The sequence below is a fragment of the Phascolarctos cinereus genome, unplaced genomic scaffold (assembly GCF_003287225.1).
Source record: "Phascolarctos cinereus isolate Bilbo 61053 unplaced genomic scaffold, phaCin_HiC Scaffold_4;HRSCAF=312, whole genome shotgun sequence".
In the NCBI taxonomy this organism is placed as follows: Eukaryota; Metazoa; Chordata; class Mammalia; order Diprotodontia; family Phascolarctidae; genus Phascolarctos; species Phascolarctos cinereus.
Genome location: NW_027555847.1, coordinates 242,462,359 through 242,488,324, shown reverse-complemented (window position 1 = coordinate 242,488,324; position 25,966 = coordinate 242,462,359). Strand labels below are relative to the sequence as shown.

The following is a 25,966-nucleotide window of genomic DNA, read 5'->3' as shown; positions in this document are numbered from 1 at the left end:
TAACTGTGTATTTTATTTGTATAGATACTAATCAAAATTGTACATCTTATTTCCTGTGATCCTCTCTGTTGTTTGTTTATTCAAGAAGTCTTCCTCTATTGATAGCTGTAAAAGGTATCTTCTCTGACCCTCTAATTTATGGTATGACTTTTTGACCTTTTATTGCTAAGTCACATGTATTTGGAGCTTATTGTTGTAAATGGTGTAAGATGTAAATCTCAATCTAATTTTTTTTGCCAGACTGTTTTCCAGCAGTTTTTGTTCAATAGTGAGTCTTTTAGTAGTTGAGTGCCCTTGGATTTATTGAGTGCTATGCTACATGTTTGCTTCTGGTCTTGTATATATCTAGTCTGATTCACTAATCAGTTCTTCTTTTTTAAAGTAATACCAAATAGTATTGATGATTGCTGGTTTATAATATAGTTTGAGATCTGGTACTGGTATGTCTCCTTCTGTCCTGCTTTTTTTTTTCATTATTTCCTTTGAGATTTTTGACCTTCTTTTTCCTGATGAATTTGCTCTTCTGGCTCTCTAAAGTAACCCTTTGTAGTTTACTCAGTATGGCACTGAATCGGTAAATTCATTCTGCTCTTAAATGATGTCCAAGATTACACTTCAGCTGCCATAGAAATGGAGAGGAAAGATTAAATCTAAAACGTACTTTTCTAGATCCTGGAAAGATGAATGTATCGTAAAGGCAGCTTTCCTTCTACTATATCAAATTATGCAAATAAAGAACCCCCAAATTCAGGAAACAAATGATAAGACAAGAATCAGTGACGAGAAGAAGACAACATGTATGTATATAATCATATGCAAAATAAACATAAATTAGTTAGAAAAAACATCTTCTTGCCGTGTTTTCTATATTCTATCTCTTTCCTTGGAGTTCTGTGCTATTACTTGATCATATCTAGGAGCCTTCAGACCCATCATGATGTATTCTGGCCATCCTCCTGCCATGACTTACATTACTCAGTTGAACCTCTCCCCTCCCATTATCTTCCTCTTATTCTGGAAGTAGAAATCAACCACATTGCCATTCTAGGAAACGATGTACTTCTCAATTGTCCTGTGATTTCACTTATCATCACTATGACTTATCAAACCAAAATACTCTGGCCATCACTGCCTTATTTCTGTTGACTTCTTTTGTTAGTATATAAGTTCCTTGAGGACTAGGGCTATCTTGCTTTATGTATTTGTACAGCCAGAGTGTAGCATACTAACTAATATATAATTAGTGCATAATAAATGTTTTTTTTCATTTACTCAAGGAGGGAGTGAATTGGAGTGAGGAGATCAGGAAGGCTTTCTTCAAAGTAATTATTGTAGAAAAAAAATAACTGAATACTAATTCATCAGCCATTGCTTCCAAGAGCCCCCTTTCCCATACTCTGTGCTGTGACTCAGGTGGTTCTGTAACCCTCATAGGTGCTGTAATTTTAGACAGCACCTTTGAGAATTGACCTTTTTTTTTTTTAGAATCTCTGGGGAGAACCTTACTTCTCTCCAGATAAAGGGCAGCCCAAGACCCGTGAATCATACTATCCCTAGGACTAAAGAAAGAAGAGAAGAGACAGCTATGGAGGGGTATGGAACCTTGAGGACAAGAGAGAAGATAGGGAGAAAACCCAAATTGCAATTCTTAAAATTATTTAATATGGCAGTGAGGAAATAAGTAGTTAGTAGGAAAGAATAGTGGGGGAAGAAACTCATGTGCATTTTTTTCAGAGCACTTCCCCCACTTGAAAAAAATATCCTGAGGGACTTTTACCCATATTCTTTACAATCAATATCAGGTATAAGTCTAGGGACTAAAGGAAAACAGTTCTAAGAAAAAGGCCAGAATTCAGAAAAATGAGATTGTAAAGATGTATCATAACCCCTTACAATCTACTTGCAGCAGAATTCCACCTGGCTACTCTCACCCTTTGAGAGTCACAGATTCCAGCCAACCTTGCTGTAGTCTGAAAGAATTAAGTGAAAGGATTGGGAATTAGAAGCACATTTTTGGCAAGAACATCATAGAAATATCAACAAAATTGAGTGACACTGAATAAGTAAATTAACATAGATAGAATTGTCATTTTAATTATATTGTCTCAGGCAGCCCATGAGCAATTAATATTTCTCCAGTTGTTTAGATCTGACTTTTTGTGTGTGAGAAGTGTTTTGTAATAGGTGTTTGTGAGTCATTTGGAATTGTTTTAGGTCATTGTTTTGATCAGAGTAACCAAGTCTTTGACAGTTGATCATCATTAACATCACTTTTACTCTGCACAATGGTCTTCCAGTTCTTCTTACTCACTTTGCATCAGTTCATGTAAGTCTTGCCATGTTTTTTCTGAAACCACTCACCCATTCCCCATCATTTCTTATAGCACAGTAGTACTCTGTCATAATCATATGCTACAGTTTGTTTGGCCATTCCCCAATTGATGAGCATCCCCATAATATACAATTCTTTGCCACCACAGAGAGAGCTACTATAAATATTTTTGTACGTATAAGTACTTTTCCTTTCTTTTTGATCTCCTGGGGATATAGGTCTAGTGGTGGTATTACTGGGTGAAAGGGTATGCACAATTTCATAACCCTTTGGGCATAGTACCAAATTGTTCTCCAGAATGGTTGGACCAATTCACAACCTCAACAGTTTATTAGTATGCCTATTTTTCCTCATCCCCTCCGGCATTTGTCATTTCTGATAGGTGACGCCTCAGGGTTTTAATTTGTATTCCTCTATTCAGTAGGGATTTTGAGAATTTTTTTGTATGACTATAAATAGCTCCTTTGTGACCTGAAGAGGTACTGCTCCTCAGGGCCCCTGCTCTTCACCTTTGAACTATGACCCAGAAATGGATATAGGCAAGAGAGTTACCAAACAACTTCTAGTCCTGTGTCCAGTGCTAGTACAGAGGTCCCCACTGATCTCTTTCTGATCAGTTGCCAAGTCCCCTTATTGTCTCTGTTGTGAGAGCTCTTTCATCCACTGCTGCTTCTGTCACCAACTTCTAGTGCCATGACTGGTATTGCATCCATGTGGGCTCCAGACCAGTCTCCAGTCCCTTTCACAGATTTCTACTTCCAATCTCCTAGGTTGTCTTGGGCTAGAAGAATGTTTCACCCTGATCTTTGTTCCTTTGTCATTTGAGGTATTCTATTTGAGGTGTTATTTTAAAGTTGTTAGGAGAGGAATTTGAGAGAGGTTGGCTCAGTTTTTTCTCTACTCTGCCGTCTTCAGATCTTCTCTGTTTAACTTTTAAAGTCCTATGCAACCTAGCCCTGACATACCTTTCCAGTTTCACTGGACTTGACTTTCCTTCTCAAACTCTGATTCAGTCAAATTGACTTTCTCTTTGTTCCTTACTCATGGAACTCCATCTTCCATTTCCATACTTTTGCAGTGGGTGTCCCCTGTGCTTATAAAGCTCCTTAACTCCATCTCATAGTATCTCTGTCTTCCTTTTAGAAGTAACTCTGGTACCATTTCCTGAATGGCTTTCTTGATCCCCACAGCTGTTTGTTTCCTCCCTCCCAAACTACTTTGTATTTAGTTACTTTGTGTATGTACATTTATTATCATTATATTTATACTGTATTTAGGGGCAGCTAGGTGGTACAGTAGATAGAACACCGGCCCTGAAGTCAAGAGGACCTTAGTTCAAATGCGGCCTCAGACACATAACACTTACTAGCTGTGTGACCCTGGGCAAGTCGCTTAACCCCAATTGCCTCACACACACACAAAAAAGTAAAAACATTTATACTGTATTTTAATGTGCGGTTATCTCCTCCATTAGAATGTAAGCACATTGGAAATGGGGATTGTTTTGTTCTTTTTACCTGTATTCCCAGTGCTTAGAGTAGTGATTGGTACATATTAGGTGTTTAATGAATAATTGTTGATTTAACATATGTAAAGCCTTTTGCAAACTTTAAAGCACTACATAAATGCTAGCTATACTTTATAACAAAAGAAATAGAGTGGTAGTCTGCTGAGAAAAATGAAGTTATTACAGTAAATTCTTTAAGGTCTCCTGAAATGACATTGGAACAGCGCTAAGAACTATAAGAATAATTTGGAATTCAAAGAATTATGTGAACTTATCGAAGCAATAAGTAAATAAATTAGAGCACTTAAGGAAGAAATTACATGTCATTTAAATTATCTATTTTATCTTTTGTAAGTGTCTATATTCCTTGTTTGGTTAAAAGTTACCTTCCTAACCATAGCTGTTTAAAGCTACTTGAGTTGATTTTCCACCTTTTTTCGGCTGTGATTTTTAGCATTCAGATCATATATCCATTTTGAGTTTATTGTGGTATATGAAGTATGACATTGGTCTGTACTTAACTCTGCCAGACTCTTTTCCAGTTTTCTTAGCAGTTCTTGTCGAATAGGGTGTTTTGTTCTAGAGACCAGTATGGCCTTGATGCCCAAACCTGGGAGAGAGAAAGCAGAGGAGAATTTTAGGACAATTTCACTAATGAATATGATATAATAAATTAGTTAAGGTTCTTGCAAAGAGACTACAGCAATATGTCCAGAAAGTAATCTACTATATCCAGTTATAAATTCATATCAGAGATACAAATATGGTTCAGCATTGGCTATAATTAATCATATTAACAGCAAAGATAATAAAAATTTGGTAATTATTTTAACAGATATATAAAATGCCATTCATAAAATTCATCACACATTATGTCAAAAACCCTAAAAAGCATTGGCATGAAAAAGAATATATAAAGTGCCCCCAAATCTTAGTGCAGTTTTAAGCAGTTAAGGGTTTAAGCAAGGATCCCCCTCTCCCTGTCCTTTTATCATCATTATTCTAGTAACCTAACTAGAAATAAGACAAGAGAACAAAATTTAAGGTATTATAAATTGGCAACGAATTGGCAGAATTCTTATTTACAGATGATATTACTTAAAAAACTTGAGACAGTCATGGTAGATATTGAGATGATTCATAGCTTCAGCAAGAGAACAAAACGTGAAATAAATCCACAGAAGTCATTATTTTTTCTGTATAGTACTATAGAAAACCCAGAAAGAAACAACAATAAAAGAAATTTCATTCAAAATAACTACAAAATGTTTAGGAAATACTCTTACCATGTAAAATGTATAAAAAAATATACCTACAAAATACTTTCTTTAGAGAGAATAATTGGAAAGAGACTGGCTTGTGGTTGGGCCATGCCAATATAATAACAATCATAGTAGTACTTAAATTTACAAATTTTGGCTATGGCAATCAAATCAAAGGAAGATTTAAGTGAACTAGACAAAACAAAAACATTCATTTTCAAAGGGAAATAATGTGAAAGGGTATGAATGCAGTATTATAAAATTGCAAATGATGTGATGAGGCAATAGTGAAGAAAAATATTTGGTACTCCTTGAAAGACAGACAAGTTAAACACTGGAACTGACAAGATAAACAAGAAACAGAAGCAATTAAAAAAAAACTAACCTGATGATTGATAAATATAAATTACTAGGTGAAAGACTCTTTGACCAGAACTGCTGGCAAAAGAGGAAAGTAGTTTGGCAGAAATTGTTTTTAGACCAACACCTTACAACATATGTTCAAAATGAATATGCAAACGAAATATCAAAGATTGATAACAAGATAAAACTGCTTTCACAACTATGGCTGGGGAATCATTGGTAACTAAAAGAATGATTGAGGAGATCTTTGAGCTTCAGTGCTAGCAATAACAGCTAACTACAGAAATTACCAATTTTTAAACATGTGTCTCCTGCTGATCAAGAAGTTGTGTCAAGGTTAGGTCATCTTTGTCATTTCTGATTCACTAAATAACACCAAGTGAAAGGAAGTAAAATGAGCTACTTTAAGCAGAGCAGTATAATATATCATACACAGTCCACAGAGCCTATTTACCCTGAAGTAGTGATTTAAGTGGGTTTGTAAGAGAGTGAGATGAATGGAAATAGAAGCATTAACTGCCTGAAAGGGGAGGAGAAATATTGGATGCTAACTAGTTGATATGAGAGAGACATGGGAGTATTTGTAAGCAGCAGAGAAGAAAGTATTAAACAAGAAAGGAGTGAAGATTAGAGGAGGGGCAGTCTGCTGGAGAAGACAAGAAAGGATGGGAATAAGGCTACTTGAAAAGGGGATGGTTTTGGCAGTTGTAAAGACTTGTCATCAGTTGTTAAAAACATGCCCCTCTCCCCAAATCAGTCAGAGGCATACATTAAATCGTGTAATCTGAGTTGACCACTTCCTATGAATTTGAGATGTTGGATTCTGAAGTTGGAAGACTTAGCAGGACCATACAAAGGGAGAGTCTTCCTTGCCTGAAGTCCATTCCTCTGGGAGTTACTATGTCTCCATCAAAACACCCAAAGTTTGTAGCTGGGGAGCAGTGACTTTTTTCAGTTTTCTCTATTAAATCAGTAACCCTTGGTAAGGATTGTCCTTTACCTCTGTGTATTTGTATTCTTAATCAGTTCTTTCTATGTTTCTTTGGTGAGATTTGCCACTATAGATTCAAGTTTTTCTATTTTTCTGCTTATTTCTGTTGTACAGGTTATAAAATCTGCTTTTACACTTCCTATTTCTCCTTTAAACCAGCTAGGAACATTCTAATGTGGTTTCATGCTCTCTTAGAAATCTGTAGGGTCCTCTGTCTCACCATGTATTGATTTATTTTCATTTATCTTGTAATATTAATTCATAAATGTCTGTACTCACTTAACTGACATAGAGGCCATATTCCCTTCTGTTAATATCTTCTCTGTTGCTTTATTTGCTTATGCTCAAGATCTTTACCTGAGTTTTCTTCCTTCTGAGAGTTTTGGTAATTTCATTCTTTGCCCCTTATTTTACTGTGTCATGCCCTTTCTGATTTAACCCCCTTTGATGATAGTTAGCCTAAAGCTGTTTTAGCTTCCTCCCTTGTTGGGCATTCACCTTCTGGATAGAGAACTGGCTCTAGCTGGCATTCTGTCCCATTTCCCTCTGTTCCTCAGTTCTCTGGATAAGGTCTGTTGCAGTGCAGAGAACTGCCTAACTGCAGTCCTAGGTTCTGCCTTTTGGTTTTCTGTGTTCTGAGGAAGGAGGTGAGTTGAGGTGGGGGAGGCAGGGTTGAATTCTGATGCAAGCCAGGAGTCAGCTTATGCATGCCTTCCATATGGCTGGTGAGGGGAAAGGGAGCTGAGTGAGCACATTAGGGATTAGGGATTGGTCTGTGCTGTTGGTTCATCAGGTTTTTATCTTATTAGGGCTCTTGGTGTCTTAGACCATGGAGGCAGCTGAAATTGTTGTATCTATTGCACACAATTCTCATTTTGGAGAGGTTTGAGAGGTGTGAAGATTGAAAAAAAAGTCTAGTCATCCATATTGGTTATGTGACCTAATATAACCCATGGTAGGGAGCTTATTTTTCTATTTCTGACTTTGAGTAGGAAGTGGGAACATTAAATATATTGGTTTAACACATTAAATACTCAGATGGTCTGATTAGGATGGGAAGTTGCCTCTGATAAAAATTGTCTCTGAATTAGATTAATTCAACTCTTGTTGAGTTAACAAGTGCCTACTGTGTGCCAGGCTCTGTGCTAAGCACTAAGAATACAGAGATAGACAAAAAACAATCCTCTCTCTCAAGGAACTAACAGTCTAATGAAAGAAACTGTATGCAAACAACTTTGTACAAACAAGACAAATATGTGTGTGTATCTTGTGTATATATGTATATATCCCCTCTGATTATCTCTAGTTTATCTTACATGTACATATGTGCATGTGTATATACATATATTTGTATATATGTGTGTGTGTATGTATATATGTATATAAAATGAATTGGAGCTAATAGAAGGCACCAGCATCGAGGAGAATTTGGAAAGACTTCTTGTAGATGGTGAGATTTGATCTGAAACTTGAAGGAAGGCCAGTGGACGGAGATGAGAGAGAGAGAGAGAGAGAGAGAGAGAGAGAGAGAGAGAGAGAGAGAGAGAGAGAGAGAGAGAGACAGAGACAGAGACAGAGAGACAGACAGAGAGTTTCAGACATGGGGAAAATGAAAAGACATGGAATGTACTGCGTGAGGAAGAGCAAAGAGGCCAGTGTCACTGTATCAAAGAGTGTTTGCAGGGAAGTAATGTATAAGAAGACTGGAAAGGGAGAAAGGAGCCAGTTTATAAAGGTCTTTAAAAGACAAACAGAAGTTTTTATATTTGATTCAAGAGGTAATAGAGAGCCTTGGGAGTTCAGTGAATTACGAGCATTACATGAACCTGTGCTTTAGGAAAATCAATTTGACAGCTGAATGGAGGATAGATTGGAAGGGAGAGAGACTTGAGGCAAGCTATCACAATTGTCCAGGCATGAGGTGATGGGGGCCTGGACCAGAGTAGTGGCAGTGAAAAGACCCTAGAAAGGTGCATTTATGAGAGACTTTGGGGAAGTAGAATCAACAGAATTTGGCAACTGATTGGAGTATGGGAGGTGAGAAAGTAGGAGGAGTCAAGAGAGAAAAAGAAGAAACCATTAATCTTGAGAAGTGTGTAATTTAGCTGAAAAATTGAAAAGATAACCATTGCGATAACACCATTGGATTTAACCAGAAGATCATTAGTAAAAACAACAATTTCATTATTTATATCTCTTTTAATTTAGTAATGCAGGTAGTAACATTAATGCTAAAATTTTAATGTGAGTCTAAAGTGAAAGTTATTAGTATATTGGCTTAATCAATTTTATATAGTTAACAATGCAAGTCATTAATTTAGTCATGCTGTGAAGTAACTTAATACATTTGAATAGCTGCATAATCATTTGTGTTACTTTTCATTACAGGACAGTTAACCAGTGAATCTGTTATTGTTGATATCTTGGATAAAGGATCAGGATTAGTGATACTTCTGGATGGTAAGTCATTTTATAGTCTTAAAAGCAACTACTATTATAGTGAATAGATTTACTTCACTTTTTTTTCCTTCTGATACTGAAAATATTATCACTTCTACACACACACACACACACACACACACACACACACACACACACACACAATGAAAGTTGTGCTACAGGTACCTGTATCTTGAACCAGCTTTTGTGATTGATAAGCAATTTATCTATTTCACAGTCTATGAAAAGGTGAACTCCAGGTTGAAATGAATAAGAATTTCTCTCTGAAACAGTGTGTGGGTTATAAAAGAAGGACATGACATGATTCTAAGACTCCAGGACTTTACAATTTTGACAGATTTGAGGGTAGGTAGATGGTATGTGGGTAGAACCCCTGGCCTGGAATCAGGAAGACATATCTTTATGAATTTGAATCTGGCCTGAGACACTAGCTGTGTGACTCTGGGCGAGTCATTTAACCCTCATTGAAGTTCTTCAACTTCAAAATGAGCTAGAGAAGGAAATGGCAAACCAATCCAGTATCTATCCAATATCAAGAAAATGATGACTGAACAGGACTGAAATTATTAACAACAAGAAGTTAGATAAGACTTGATGTGATGTAATTAGAGAATACTTAAACAGGGTCTATGTAATTAAACATATCAAATGCCTAATGTAGGTAGAGGCAAAAAACACTGAATGTTTTAACGAGATTATTATAAAAAGACAAAATTGCCAACATTTCCCTCCAAACAATTAGAAAACCATGTCAGAATTGATCCAGAAGCAGGGGGCAAAATAGAAATAGAAAGAATCCACCTATTACCACCTGAAAGAGATCCCAAAATGAAAAGTCCCAGGAATATCATAGCCAAATTCCAGAGCTCACAGATCAAGGAGAAATTACTGCAAACACCCAAAAAGAAACAATTCAAATGTTGTGGAGCTACAGCTAGGATTACATAGGATTAGGCAGCATACACATTAAAGAACTAGAGGGATGTCCAAGGTGACATAGTGAGAAAATGTCTGAAGCTGGATTTGAGCTCAGGTCTTCCAGAGTCTAGGTTCAGTAGGTTTAAGTAAAGTAGAATTAGATTCTGAGTCATCAGCCTGTAATTTGTGGGTCAGATTTTGCCTGCTTGATCCTGGAAGACAAATTGTCTAAAATTTTTAGCAAAAATTTTAGCAAAAACAAAACCAAACCCAAGAGTTAGCTAACACACATGCACTTTTTTAGCCAATAAGGCCAAATAGCTTGTTGCTGTGGTGTAATTAGCTGCTATCATTTGTTGTACTAGTTGGTTGGTAGTTATTTTAATTGTAAAAAATTCACATGGCCCATACCATTTCTTATCATTAAATATTTCTTATCATGTGGTCAGTACACTATTAAAAAGCCTTGGACATCTTTGAACTGAAAAATGGAAGATGCAGTAGAAAGAGTACTGGAATTGGAACTGGAAATGCCTGAATTTGAATCCTCTCTCTGCCACTTACGAATTGGCCATAGACCAGTCACTTAATATCTTTGACATTCAGTTTCCTCATCTGTAAAATGGAGATAAAAACACCTGTAGTACCAACTTCACAGGGTTGTTGTGAGATTAAAATGAAACAGTGTAGTTAAAATGCTTTATAATCCTTAAAACATCAGCTAATAGTGTTATAATGAAAGACAGCTTCTTCTATGTTTTCTCAGTTTTTTCCTTTCCATTCTACATTGGGTTTGGTTTTATGATTCAGTATTTGGACCAAGGTAGTGTCTCCAAGAAAGGGAAGGAAGCAGCCAAATCTAGGATCATTTCTGGCCAGAAAAAAAAAAAACAAAAAACCAAAAACCTATGAACAAAACCTAGATTCGTTTTAGAAAACCTCCAAATATAATTTGTGGGTGGAACACAGCTTGAAAATTCATTGCCTTCTCTAATAGTCTTCTTTGTATATTGATACATGAATTCAGAAGGGGCAGCTAGATGACACAGTGGATAGAGTGCCAGGCCAGAAGCCAAGAAGACTTATCATCCAGGGTTCAAATATGGCCTCAGATACTTATTGGCTGTGTGACCCTAGGCAAGTCACTTAACCCTGTTTGCTTTAGTTTCCTCATCTTAAAATGAGCTGGAGAAAAAAATGACAAACCACTCCAGTATCTTTGCTAAAAAAATCCCAAATGGGGTCATAAAAAGAGTTGGACATAACTGAAAACAACCAAACAACAACAGATGTGAACTCAGTACTTAATATGTGCCATAAATAATGCTAGATGCTGGGGCTACAAGGATAAAAGTGAAATAATCTGTGTTACCAAGGAGCTTACATTCTGTTGCTCAAGACAACATGTGTTTATATGCAGTACATACATGTATACATACGTACACACATATGCAAAATAATGTTGGATGGAGAAGGGCACTAATAACTGGGAGAATTAGGAAAGGCTTCAGGAAGAAGGTGGCATTTATAAGAAGAAGATGAGAGCAGGTAGTGCTAGGTATGACGGGACAGATGGTGCAAAGGCATGGTGAGTAAAGATGGAGTGTTGTGTGAGGAACAGCAAGAAGGCCAGGCCATCATTCTTAATAGCTTACCAATATTGAAATTAACAAAACAAAACTAATTATGCCCCAGAGTATTGAAATAAAACAGATTTAGTGTTTTGTATACTGGTCTTTTGATTACTTTGTTATTGTAGTTTACTGTTTATTTGCATTTTGAGTATCTATGTGTGCCTAAAAATCATAAGATAAATAAAACATTTATCTTTCTTTTTTAGGGAAGTGTGTTATCCCAGGTATTTATGAATTAGGAGGCTTTTATGTTTAGAAAAGATAGAATACAGACTTGACCTGTAATTTCATTTATTATAGGGTCCTCCCAAGTGAGGAAACTCCCTCTTCCATTCAGTTTGGCATCTTCTCTGCAACTTACAGTCTTAGAAAGTTGCCTGAAACACTGAGAGGTTAAGTCACTTACCTTGTGTCACCCAGACATGTTTCAGGACTTGGGTCTTCTGGATCTAAAGCTATCTCTGTGTCCATTACAGACTCCATGCTTCCTTGAGAAAGGATAAATAACATAATTCAATTTGTACTTTTCATCTTCAGTCTTTTGGACTAGATGCAGTCCTTTGAAGTGTGAGGAATTACAGGTGCACCTGATTAGAACTCAAAATCTGAGAGATTATGTAGAGCAAATTTTTCTGTGCTGTAGTGGACGTCTTTTTACTTCTTTAATCCTTCATTTTCCCCACAGTAAGTGGGAGTAGGAATACAGACTTATTACGTAGAGGAACAGTGACCAGGAATTGGAGAAATTTTTCCTCTTTATATTATTATTCATTGTTATTAGATCATTAAAACTTGTTACTAGAACTTGGAAATCTCTTCTTATTACAGAACTCTTTAAAAATGGAATTTTACTTGTTGAAAATTTTTACAGAACCAGAGGATAATAGGAGTTAGAACTGGAATGAACCTTAGAAATCATCTAGTCCCTATTTTACAAATGAGGAAACTGAAGCCTAGAGAACTGAAGTGATTTGACCATGAACAAATAAGTAGAAAGTAGCAGAGTCAGGAGTTGTTGCTGATACCTTGATTAGGTAGTTACATCCTTTATTAGTAACTAATTTTGCTTTTACTTTTTTTTTTTAAGTTTATTCCTATAGTGGGAAAGAGCTTATATGCTTTAATCAGTTCTCTCTCTTCATTGTTGGCTCTGGAGGGTTTGGTGGAAAGAAGACATCAAATAAAGCCAAGGTAAGCTTAAGTTTTATTGGTGAAAACCATGTACAACCCAGGTTAAGTGTTTGTGTTAAAATCATAGGCCTAAGAAATTGTTTTTCCAAACACCATCTTTTCCTTTTGCATAGTAAAACCTCATTAAATTGAGATTCTACTAATCTGGAATTTGTTTAGTGAAAGCTGTGCTGATATTTATTTTTCAGATCACATGTTAAAAACAGCAAGACTTGTTGAATAAGTTATACTATAATCATTATTGCTGTGGGAATGTTTAAAGTATGTAAGAGAAAGTTGTCTTCAAGCACTTTAGGACCATCCATTACAAAGATAAAATAACAGAATCTTAATGTTAGAAGGGACCAAAGAAGCCATCTCATCCAGTTTATACCTGGAAATGAATCTCCTGGACATGATTACTAAGAGTAGTCAACCAACCTGTGCTGGAAGGAACACACTGTCTCCTGAGTGGTCCATACCTCTAAGAGTTAGGAAGTTTTGCATTATGTCAGACCTAACTAACCTTTTTTAAACTTTGACTCATTGTTACTAGTTTTGCCCTCTGGGGGTAGGCACAACAAGGGCTTCCACGTAACAGCCCTTCAGATATTCAAAGCCACGTATCTTGTTCTCCTGAAGTCTTCACCGAGTTAACCATTGTAGTTCTTTCACTTCTTCTTTGTATGGCATACTCCTCCAGTCCTTTCTTAATCCTGTTTGCCCTTTTCTGGGTGTGCTCCCAGTTGTTAATAGCCTTTCTAAAATGTGACATTAAGCACTGAACATAGTGTTCCAGACGTAGGCTTATCAAGGCATGCTATCAGTCAATTAGCAGGTACTTATCAAGCATCTACTATATGCCAGACACTGTACTACTTGCTGGGAATACAAATATAGTGAGTCACAGCCCCTCTTTGAAAAGAGCTTGAATTCCAATGGGGAGACAACAGGTACATGTTTAAATGTATGCTTAGTAAAGCTAAAGGGAGCAAACAGAAATCTATACAGAATAGGTTGAGAAGGAGGGCACTAGTAGTTGGATGTGTTAGGAAAGGCTTTACGTAGAACTGTGTTGTAAAGGAAAAGAGGGATTCTGTGAGGCAGAAGTGAGGAGAGTAACTTCCCAGGCTATGACATAACTAGTGCAGAGAGGGAAATGGAGTGTTATGTGTGAGGAACAGAGAGAAGGCCATTTTGACTAATACAGTGGAATTATCACCTTCTTTGTTTTGGACACTATTCATTCCTCTCAATATAGCTTTAGGTTTTTTGACACGTAATATATAATGATGTATAATATAAGCATTAGGGTTTTTTGACTACTATGTCATACCGTTGACTCATATGGAGCTTATAATCCACTTACAGCTTTATCAATATAGAAACTTGTCATATAATCGACAGCTTATTTAAAATCTGCACGATTCATTATCCCTATTAGATTGTAATTGTCATGATTCCAGGATTTGTGTTTTATTCTTATCTGTATTCTCTATGGTGTCTGACTTAGAACAATTCACATATTAGACGCTTAATATTTTAAAAATAATTTCACCAAGATGCATCCTCTAAGACCTTTAGCTGAATTCCAGTTTCCAGAAGCAATGTAACTTTTGCTTCTTTCAAAAATATTCTATAGTTAGGTCCAGATGAGTGTTTATAGTGAATGCAGTGAAATGGTTGCATGTATTCAGATTCATGCTATTCAAAGTTAGAATTATGCAAAATATGGTAATAGTTCCAGCCCAATTGGAGTATGTAGTGTAAATCTGGATGATGTGGTCACTTCATAGAATTAATTATTCTTACTAATCAGGACTTTGCTGTAGTATGGGAGCTCATTATTGAGTTAATATTCTATAATTCAGAGTAGTATGTATTATTTTTGGACTGAATTAATGATACTAATTCCTGTAAAGGAATAAAGTTTTTTATTGTAATGAAGAAAACATTGCTTGAAGCAGTGTTTGTCAAAGACGTTCAAGAAACATTCAGGGGCACAGTTTCTGTTTCAGTCAAGTGATTATTCATAGTTCTGTTTGTAATTTTATCTCATGAAAATTACTTTGTCAGATATTAGCTAGTTGACACTCTGCTAAAAACTATTGTGTCACAAACAGCACATATGGCTTCATACTGTTTATTTGTTTCTAATTAGCTACAAGGATTCTTTCCTTTTAGGAGTTAGTGGGCCACTTCTAATTGAGTAAGGGATCTTCTTTTGACCCTGGACTTTGTTATAATTCAACAGGTGCTTCTTACTGATGACTTTCTTTGTACTCAGACATAATAGGTGATGGCATTTCAAAATTGTGGTTAAACCCTTGTTAAGGATTGCATCAAGTGGTGGTGAAATCACTGTATAAAAGAGCTATTGCCCTGCTTTGGATGGTCCCTAGCTCAGCTATCTTTGGGTCTTTCTGGCATAAGTTTCTGTTTTAGAAAACAAGATTTCTAGGAAAGTATAGCAAAAAGGATTTAACAACTGACTTGAAAAAAAAACATGGCTTTTCTGCAGCTAATGTAAGCATAAATCTGTGGAACTATCAGATCATGGTCACAGAATATAGTTTCGTTTGAGAAATCAATTAGCTTTTTGTCATTAAAAATGAGATTGCAACAAACATTTGTTTCTTTTGAAATGTTATTAGAGAAGGTCCTTCCTTGCTTATTCTTTTTAGCGTTTCCTTAGATACATTCAATTTAACCTGATGGCTATGTGCTTTGCACTCAGGTAACTTAGAATTAGTTTCTCATACTGGTTTCTCTATTTCTGATGGAAATGGCAATAGTATAGAAGTAGGTGATACTTTGTTGTTCAAGCATTACCTTTTCTTTTATATATAAGCTCAGCAGGAACAAAATTATGACAAAAGCCTCATATTTCTATAGCACTTTTAAGTGTACAAAGTACTTTTCACATAACCAGGTGAGGGGGATAATGTGAGTAATATCCCCACTTTTCAAATGAAAAAACTGAGGAACAAAGAAATTAAGTTACTTTCCAAAGGTAGTAAGCTAGTAGGTAGTCTTTCACTTTCCATCTGAAGATTCTCAGTTATTTTAATGATCCTAATGATTTAATGAACTGGGGACACCCCCCTTCTACTTGTTCTGCACCCCCTAAATCTCTTGGAGTTCTAAGACTCATGCAATGTTTGGCCTTGGTTTTAGCATCAAAGCTAAATAACACAAACAAAAAACAAAAACCAAAAAAAACCCCACAAAACAAAATAACATACAGATTTACTCCAGAGAAAGAAGTGGAGATAATAAGAATATGGACACCAGGAGAACTCTTAGGTCAGTGATGTAAATGTCACTGGTAGTATAAATTGAACAGCCATGCACATAGGCTGTGAGTCATTAGGGTGAGAGAAATTGGTTTTAATGCTGTACTATTGGATTATTAATAATAATTTGTAATATTCATTCTCTGTTCAAAAGACTAGCTTAAAGAGAAACCTTTCCCTGGTTAAAGAATATCATAAGCATTCCAGCCCTTCTCAAGGCATCTGAACTGGACCCTGTCCAGTTGGGAACCTGATTTCTGCCTGAAGGACAGCATCCAGTTTGAGCTTTCCCTGAGGGAAAGAGCTTTGCTCCCCTTCATTAGAGTTTAGGATGACTTAGCTCATGAAGAAGAAAGCAAACTAGAGAGAACCTGATTGGGGTGCCCAGATTGCTGAAGGGTGCTCATACCTTATGACCAGGCTACATTCTTAGCTGACCTGTCTCCCTTTACAGTGAAGTGATTGAGATTTTCTGAAGTGGTTGAGAGTTTCTGGCCTACCTTCTCAATAAATATCTACCAATCAGGTTTCCATTTCACTTGTCAGGAGAGTTCCCTGTGAAAAGAAACACACTTATTTAAGGTATTTCAGAGTCTCCCTTGGCCTCTTTGATTATCAAGAGAAATCATTGACCGTTAATTTATTGATTATTGGCTGGCCTAGTTAATAAATTGATTATTATTACCTAGAATTTTGTCTCTTAGAATTTTTACTCACCACAAGGAGAGTCTTTAAATCAGATAAAAAATCTATCATCAATGAATTCTAGGTAATGAAATATGAACCTTGGCAATAATTGTCCCAAACATAAGTCATTGAAGAATTCCTATAAAGATGGTATTGGATTACTTCTCCCTACATTTAAGATTGACTTCTTAACTACTAGCACAGGGAGGAGAGGAAGATGGATAAAGAGAGCTAAAGGAAAAAGCCACTCCAGTAAGAGTAGAGCTAGGTCAGCAAGCAAGGTTAGGAGAGAGGACCCCAAAGTTCCTGGGTCACCAGAAAGAAAGGAAAGAAAAATAGAAATGGCTCCTGGGATCCCTTCCTAGCTGCAAGGTAAGAGAGCAATGGTAGGAACAGAACCACCAGACTCTTGTTCTCTTGACAGCACCCAGGCAGGAGAGAGAGGAAATGGGAATGGAGCTGGTCTGTTGCTCCCTTCCCAGGCAGGGATAAGTCAAGAGAGAGCGCCAGTAAGAGTTTCTGATCCAGTGCCCAAAGTTTAGAATCTCTGCCTAAATTTCTGGTTTGTCCCTTCTCAGCTCTACCTTTCTTAGATTGAATACAGTGCTTATCTGTATTAGAAACAATGTCCATCCAGGTTGAAAGCTGTGCAAGCAAATATCAGTTTGGAAGGAAATCAATCTGTCAGCCATTAAGTATGTCTCAGGAACTGTGCTAGTACCTGAGATATAAATACAGCAAATGAAACAATCCCTAGTTGGAAGGGGCTTATATTGTAATGAAGAAGCCAGAAAGGACACATATGTAAGTACCTACAAAATATATATAAAGAGAACAAATACAAATAAATATGATGTAGTTATATACAAACTAGTTTAAGAAGAAAGGCATTAGTAATTGGGAATTTGGGAAGGCTTCATGTGAAAGGTGATGCTTGAGCTGCTTGACCTTGAAGGGAGTCTATGAGAGGGCATTCCAGAATGGAGGATGGTTGATGGCAAAGGTGTCAAGATGTGAAATTGGAGTGTTGGGTGTGGGGAACGGAAAATGACAGTTTGACTAGATTAAAGAATGTCAGAAGTGGAATAATGTCCAGTGAGGTGGAAAAAGAGAAGGGTCAGGCCAGATTGTGAAAAGCTTCTAGACAGGGATTTTTTAAGCTTCAAAAGCTAAACAGAGGCAGTTGGAGTTTATTGAGTTGATGGAGTTACATAGTTAAACTGTACTTAAGGAAAATCACTTTTGTGGAAGCATGTAAGATAGACTGGAGTAGGAAGAGATTTTAAACAGGGAGATCAGTTAGGAAGTCATTGCAATACTCTAGGCAAGAGGTGATGAGGGTCTAAACTAAGGTGGTGGCTGAGTGAGATTAGCTGAGAGATGTTGTGAAGGTAGAAATGGGAAGATTTGGCAATTGATTGTTTATGTGGAGTGAGGGAGAGAGAGAATTCAAGAATAATGCTGAGGTTACAAACCTTGGAGACTGGCAGAATGGTAGTGCCTTTGGCAGAAATAGGATAGTGTGGAAGAGGGGAGAGTTTTTGGAACAAGATCATGAGTTCTGATTTAGACAGGTTGAGTTGAAGATGTCTCTAGGACATCCACTTTGAAACAATTTCTTTTAAGTAAACAGACATTGGTCTCCCCTCTCGGGGTCCTTATTGTTAAGAGTGTTCTATTGGTAGGGTCTGTTGGTGGTAGGAAACTGCCCCCTCAAACTCTGGCTGGCCCATCAGGGAATGTTAATGAATATTCCCGTTCTGGAAGAAGTTATGTAGGGACAGGGAAGAGTGTCTCTTCTACTGCCTTTATACCCATTTAAACAGCCAGAAGGTATCAGCTGTTAACTATGTTATTGCAACATCATAAACTCCCTTCACTAATGAAACCATAACTCTAGGCAAAAAAAAAATATCTTAAACAATAGTAACTCACGTCTACATATCACTTTAACAATGTAAAGACATGTTCTTCACAACAGTATAAGACAGGAAGAGTATAGTGTACGGGGCTAGAAATTAGGAGGTATGAGTTTTAATCCCACCTCAGAAGCTTGGTAGCTGTGTGGGGAGCCTGACTAACGGTTGTTGGGAAATCTGCTCCCTCATGAGAGAATCAATTCCATTTTTTGACGGCTCTAATTGTTAGGAAGTTCTTTACACCCAATGAGAATGCTGATGTTGGGTAACAGCTTCAGGATGTGTGAAAGTGTAGACAGGCTAGAATGGATGTCATATACTTTATTGAAATACAGATGTATTAGGTCTGTTTGTTAAATTGGTCAGTCTTTGATGTAGCATGATATATCATGGAATCTTAATTCCCAGTTATTTGCACTGCAGATTATATTTGCTGTTTTGGAAAGGTTTCTTCCCACCTACTTTGCCTCTGATGGAAATCCTCATATTTGTTGAATTACTGGACACCTTCCTTTGCCCAGTGCACTTCTCACTGACCTCTTTTCTTTTATCAGTAGGATGAAATAAAGTAGGGTATACCTTGATTTTGACTTTTTAACTTGACTTCTACCCAGCAGCAAAAGATGTTGCATGTCCAGAGGCATCTGTGTGAACCCATGTCTTCTGCAAGCAGCAGGGCAGGGGGAAGCATTGGATTTGGGGTCTGAGTGCCAGGGTTCAAATCCTACTGCCACTTCCTATCTGTATGGGACTTTGACAAAATTGCTTATTCTCCCTGGGCCTCAGTTTCTCCATTTGTAAAATGAGAATATATTTGGCAACCTCTAAGCGTCCTTGTAGTTTTAAACCTATGATCCTTTGGTTCCAAGACCTCTGCTTTTCCTCATCCATATTGCTGTGGTATATTCTGAACTTGTAAAGGGCACAGTGGGGCAAATGAGCAGAAATATATCATTTACCAGATTAGCAAATACTGAGCCCTGGAAAAGGGCAGAGACAAAGAAGTTTGTCTGTATACTGGGAGATGAACACGAGCAAAATCAACAGTTTGAGGCCAGGTGAAGATCAGGAAAAGCTAGGTACTGAATAGAAAAAGGAAAAGGATCTGAGTCTGAGGGGAAAATTTTTTACAATTCATCATGCTCAGTGAGCAAGTTCCCTTATGTTTTTAGGGCTGGTTCACTACTTTCTCTCCCCCTCCCAACTCTCCTGGGGAGCTGACCTGTGGATAGTTCCTACTTACCTCCGCTCCTTTTGAAGCGAAAGCTGTTGTGCCAAATTTTATTTTTAGCTAAAGAAGCACAATACTTATAGCTAGTGTCCACCTTAGATAAGATTAAGCCATAATTATGCATATATGCACATCTCTTGTGACTTGTGGTTTCTTTGTTATAGAGAACTCTTAGTGGGGAAACTTTCTCTTTTACTTGAAGTCAGAACCTGCTCTGCAATTTATAGTTTCAGAGGGGTATCTGAAGGCAGTGGGGTTAAGTAACTTTCCTCAGAGTCACACAGCTACTAAGCTTCTGAGGTGGGATTAAAACTCATATCTCCTAGTTTCTAGCCCAGTACACTATACTCTTCCCCTGTCTTATGTTGTTGTGAAGTACATGTCTTTACATTGTTAAAGTGATATGCAGATGTGAGTTACTGTTGTTTAAAATATATATATAATACATATATATATATACATATATATATATATATATATATACATATATATTTTTTTTTTTGCCTAGAGTTATGGTTTCATTAGTGAAGGGAGTTTATGATGTTGAAACTCGAATCATAAAAATAGATTTTTGTTCTGCAGTTTATAGTTGTAGACAATTGCCAGAGGCATTGTTGTGAGAGGTTAAGTGATTTTTCTAAGCTAGGATGAGTCAGAATTGGGACTTAAACCTAGGTCTTCCTGACTCCAAAGCCAGTTCTCTATTCATTATACTATGTTGCCTCTGTGTTTTTTTACATACTGCATTAGTATTTAAGAATTTATAATGTTTGGTGTTTGTTTTTTTCTTTCAGGTAACTGTGCCACCACCAAAGAGACCACCTGATGCTGTGCTTACAGACACCACCTCACTCAATCAGGTAAGATTTCATTTTGAGGATATGAAAATTTATATGATTTATTTTAATAGAAACTTCTTACTGAGTGTTTTCACTTCTTTCCTTTCTCTGACATCTATAAGGTACTCTTTACTGGACTTTTTCCAACATTAGAATTTCAAACGAGAAAACCAGTAGCTGTTAACTTGGCTGCCCACTCTGGCCAACATACTAATTTTTCTCCTTTCCTTTTTCCTGTCAACACTTTTTGGTAGACTCGGTACTTCCGTTTCCCTACTACCCTGTGAGGCCTTGATGCTCTGCAATGTGATTTCTGCCCCCATTACTTTATCGACCTGCTTTTTTGAAGATCACTGGTGATGTCTTTCTTGTTTAATCCACTCTCCTTTGCTCTGTCATTATTTTCCTAGATGGAAACTTCTTCACCTTTTAGTGTCTTGGACCCCTTTGGCAGTCTAGGGAAGCCTAGGGACCCCTTTGCAAAATAATATTTTTAAATGCATAAAATAAAATGCATTGGATTGCAAAGGAAGCAAATTATATTGAAATACATTTTTTAAAAAGTTTACATATTCCTGGTTAAGAACACTTTTTCTAAACTTGTCTACTGCAATTAATACTGTTGTTGATTACTCTCTTCTTGCATTTCTCTTCTTTGCTGGCTCACTTTCTTCCTCCTGCCACGTAATTGTGGGAGTTCCCCAAGACTCCCTTGACTCTATTCTTTTTCTGAATTTTTTTTTCCTTGTGGATTAATTATTTTGGTGAGGCTTCAGCCATTAGCTCTCTGGTGATAATTCTTACTTTGTGTCTCCAATCTTATTCTCTCACCTGAGCGCCAGCCCCTTGTTCCCAACTGTCTATTCATTATTTCCATGCAACATGCCTAAATCTGAGCTCATCATCTTTTTTTCTAACAGAAAGTTGCCCCATTTAGTTTTTGGATCTCTGTTATTGGCATCACCACCATTTTTCCATTCTCTTAGCTTAAGTTGTCATTGTTTCTTTTCTCTCTTTGTAGGTAGTGACTTAGTCTTTTTGATTTTTTTTTCAGAACATCTCTTTAAAAAAATTATACATAGTGTAAGCTCACCATTTCATATATATAATAGCCTTCTTTTATTTTTCTTTGTATATAGAACTGTTCGTGTTTATAATAAAACATAATTCATAATAAAAAAGGAACTTAAAAATTAATTTACTTTATCACTAATGGCAAAAACAACAGAACATCTCTTCATTCTTCCCCTTCCTCTCTAGTCCAAGTGATGTGTCATCCTAACAGTATCTTGACTTTTCTCACTAATCTTCTACTCTACGTCCTCCATCCTTTTCTCCCCCTCAAAGCCAACAAATCAAGCAAGGATTCATAGCCAGCATCATTCTTAGGCACTTTAGCACTTTTCTCTTTCAAAAATCTTCACTCATTCCTTTTTTGCATTGTCTGAACTTCTCTGTATGGTTTTCAACTTAATTGCTGTTATTTTTCTTTCTTTTTTTTGCTTAAATTTTTTTATATTTTAGACAAATGCTAAAACTTAAATACATAATAAGAAAAAAAGAAACATTATAAACTTAAATATAAAATAAAAAAGAAACAAAATGTCATGTGCACAGCAGAACATAGGAGATGATTCAAAATATATAGCAATAACTTTTCATTTCAAGAAAGCCTATGTGTTAAATACTGTACATTGTGTTGAAAGCTGTCCATCTTTTCTTTGCATCCTTTTAGGTTTTCTTTTGCTCTGGGCTGCACACTTTTTACTTTATTCTTTTTTCCTCCTCCCTCCCCCTTACCTACCACCCTGGGACTACAGTTGAGCATTAGATAAATTTATATATGTAGGTGTTGATATATACATACACTTATACATATATACACATATATATGTACCTGCATAATATAGAAACGTATATTTTTCCTAAGAGATTTTACTCCTAATCTTTGTTTTTATGTTTATGCATATCTCTTTTTTTCCTCTCTCTCTCCTAACTTCTCTAATTTACTTCTACCTGGTACCTTACCCTCCTATTACTTAACTTACCCCCACTTCAGCAATCCTTCCCTTATCCTTTCATTCCCCTAAATCTAACCCCCCTTGTATAACCCCCTTTTAACCTATTCCCTCACCCTCTCCTCTAAATTTCCCTCCTTTATCCTCTCCCCTCTCCCTATCCCCTTAGAGTTTTACTTCTTTCTAAATTTAGAAGACTTTTATACTTTTAAAAATATATATGTATTTTCCCCTCTTAAACCCATTCCCGCTGAGAGTAGGTTTCCAGAACTAAGCCTCTCCTTCCCCACCTAATTCTGCTGTGGTTCTTCCTCATGCACCTCATTTATAAAAGATAATTACTCTTTTAGCTGTACTTGAGTGGTTTAACTTTTTGAAGTCATGTCATACTCAGGTCTACCTCAATCTTCCTTATAAGTTACCTAATTACTAGTAACAATCTTAGACATAGGTTTTACATTTTTCATACATAAAAGATAAACATTCAATCCTTATTTAGTCCCTTGTAATTGGTTGTTGGTATGTACCTTATATTTCTTGTGGCTTTTGTATCTTAAATCTTCTGTTGAGTTCAGGGTTTTTTTAAACAAAGACCTGAAAGTTTGACAATTGATCATTAATGTCCATTTTTGTTTTCATTCAGAATTATGCTTAACTTTCCTGGGTATGATATTTTCAGCTGAAAGCCAAGTTGTTTTGCTCTTTGATATATAGTGTTCCAATACCTGTGATCTTTTAGTGTCATCACTGCTAGATCTTGTGTGATTCTAATTGTAGTACTGCCATATGTAAATCTTTTTTTTGTTCATAATATTTTGTTCTTGATGTGGGGGTTTCGAAATTTGACAATAATATGTGTGAGTTTTCCTCATAGGATGTCTTTCAGGTGGTTATGGTGAATTTTTTTTATTTCTACTTTCCCCTCTTCTTCTAATGCTTCAGGACAATTTTCTTTAATTATTTCTTGATTATTGTATCAAGATTCTTTTTTTGATCAGAACTTTCAGGTAGTCCAATTATTCTTATTTTCTCTTTTTGATCTGTTCTCTAGATCCGTTTTTTTCCTTCCATTTTTTCATTCTCTCTCTCTCTCCACACACACACACACACACACACACACACACACACACACACGTATATGTGTGTGTGTGTGGTGTGTATATATATGTGTGTGTGTATTTAAATTTCTTCATCTCTTATAACTTTGCTGGCTTCCCCTTGCCCAATTCTGATTTTTCAGGGAGTCATTTTCTTCCTTAAGATCTTTCTTTTCATAATCTTCTTGTTTTTCTGGTATTATTCTTATTTTTCTTTTTAGTTTTTCCTCAATCTCTTTCATTTGATTTTTAAAGTCTTCTTTAAGTTCTTCAATGAATTCTTTTTAGGCAGGTGACCATTTGACATTATTCTTTGGGGTAGAAGAGGGTTTCTTTGCTTCACTATCCTCCTCTGAAGACGAACCCGATCTTCTCTATTCCCATAGTAGCTCTCTATGATTAAATTCTTTCTCGTTTATCCTGTGCATTTTTTTTGTAATAATTTAGTTTTTATAACCACCTCTAGTCTTAGGGTATGGGGGATGGTGCCTCTGATCCTCTTCGGTTCTCCCTTCTGACCTTGAACTTAAGCCAAGACCTCCAGCCTTCTGTAAGTGTCCACAGCAGAGACGTCCCCACTGTACTGCTTCTGCATTTACCGAGCATCTCTGCAACATGGGTCTGGCGTTCCTTGTCAGCAGAGGTTCCTTCAATATTCTCCAAGTCAGATGGCCAACTCCCCTTACTGTTCCTGGGGCAGAAGTTGCTGTGGCTGGCAAGAAGGCAGCCTCCCAAACCAGCTAACCCCAGGGCTTGAGGCTCGTTTAAATAGCTTGCAGCTTGTTGTTAAAGTGGACCCTCGCCTGGAGTTGTTTACTTTTCACAGGGAGGAAATCTTGTCCAGGATTTTTCTTCAGCATTTTCTCCAATTGTCCCAGAAAGATCCTCGTTCTGACCCTACTCTTACTTGTTTTCATGGCTCTGTATTTGCCAGAGGTGCTATTTTATCTTGTTTGTGGAGGAAAAACTTGAGAGCTTGAAATTTTCTGACCCACTTCGCCATCTTCCCAGAATTCTCTCTGTTATTTTTCAACATGAACAATTTGTGCTACTTAGGACAGTTGCTTCACTATTCTTTGAACATGTTATGTTTATTCCTCACTCTAAACTTTCCCTTTCTTGAGGTTTCTATAGCCTGCAGTGCCTTTTCTTTGCCTCTTTACCTGTCCAAACTCTGCTCATCTGCCAAGTCCCGGCTTAAGCCTCATCTTCTTGTGGGACCTATATCCATTTATCTCATTTGATCCTCACAACAACTTGCAGCATAGGTGCTGTTATTATTACAGTGGCCCTTTGAGGTGGTGAGAGCATTATAATCTCTATTTTACAGATGAGGAAACTGAAGCTCTGAGAGAATAAGCAATTTGTCCACAGACACAGAACTAATCATTGTCAGCATTAGGAAGGAGACAAGCATTTATGTAGTGCCTTCTAGGTGCCAGGCACTGTGCTAAATGCTTTACAAATATTATCTCATTTGATCCTCACAACAACGCTGAGAAGTGGGTGCTGCTATCATCCCCATTTTACAGGTGATGAAACTGAGGCAAATAGGTTAAATGACTTGTCTGGGGTCACACAGCTAGCAAGTATCTGATGCCAGATTTAAACTCAGCTCTTCCTAACTTTAGGCCCACAACTGTGCCACTTAGGTGCCTCAAATATTAATGAATACTTGTTGATTAATATATTAATTTGAAAGAAATAAAGATAATCAAAATATCCACATGGTTGTGTATAAAATTATAAACTTATTATTAAATTATGACTTATATATGACCTGAATATATGAATGACATATTTTGTTGGTGGAATGTGTCAGTTTATAGGTTATGTCTAGCACAGTGATTAGAATGCTGGATTTGGAGTCAGGACGACTTGAATTTAATTTCCTACCTTTGATATTTACTAGCTATGTGACCACTCAACCTCTCTCAGTCTCAATTTCCTCATCTGTAAAATGAGCAATAATAATAATATCTATATCGCAGGGTTGTTGTGAGGATTCAGTGAGATAACATGTAAAACTTTTTGCAAACCTGTAAACGCTATGTAAATTCTAGTTGTTATTATAATTATAATTTGTTATTAAATTAAAATCCATCCAGTTGTCAAGAAATCAAGGAATTTAAAAATTAGGGTAATAAAAAGTAGGATACCTTGTATCTTTTCTGCAAACATTTTTCAGGAAGTGATTCCTAGCATAGCAATATGTGGTTATTTTCTGGACTGAATATAAACT

At 36.6% G+C, this 25,966-nt stretch overlaps 1 protein-coding gene across 1 annotated transcript in view; it reads left to right on the top strand.

Moving 5' to 3' along the window:
• Nucleotides 1-25,966, top strand: part of HSD17B4 (hydroxysteroid 17-beta dehydrogenase 4) — a 129,089-nt gene that overhangs the window by 73,913 nt on the left and 29,210 nt on the right. The window contains exons 15-17 of the mRNA XM_020979018.2: nucleotides 8,844-8,915; nucleotides 12,555-12,658; nucleotides 20,565-20,630. Of these exons, the coding sequence (XP_020834677.1) occupies nucleotides 8,844-8,915; nucleotides 12,555-12,658; nucleotides 20,565-20,630 (242 nt within the window). The remainder of the gene's footprint in view (nucleotides 1-8,843; nucleotides 8,916-12,554; nucleotides 12,659-20,564; nucleotides 20,631-25,966) is intronic.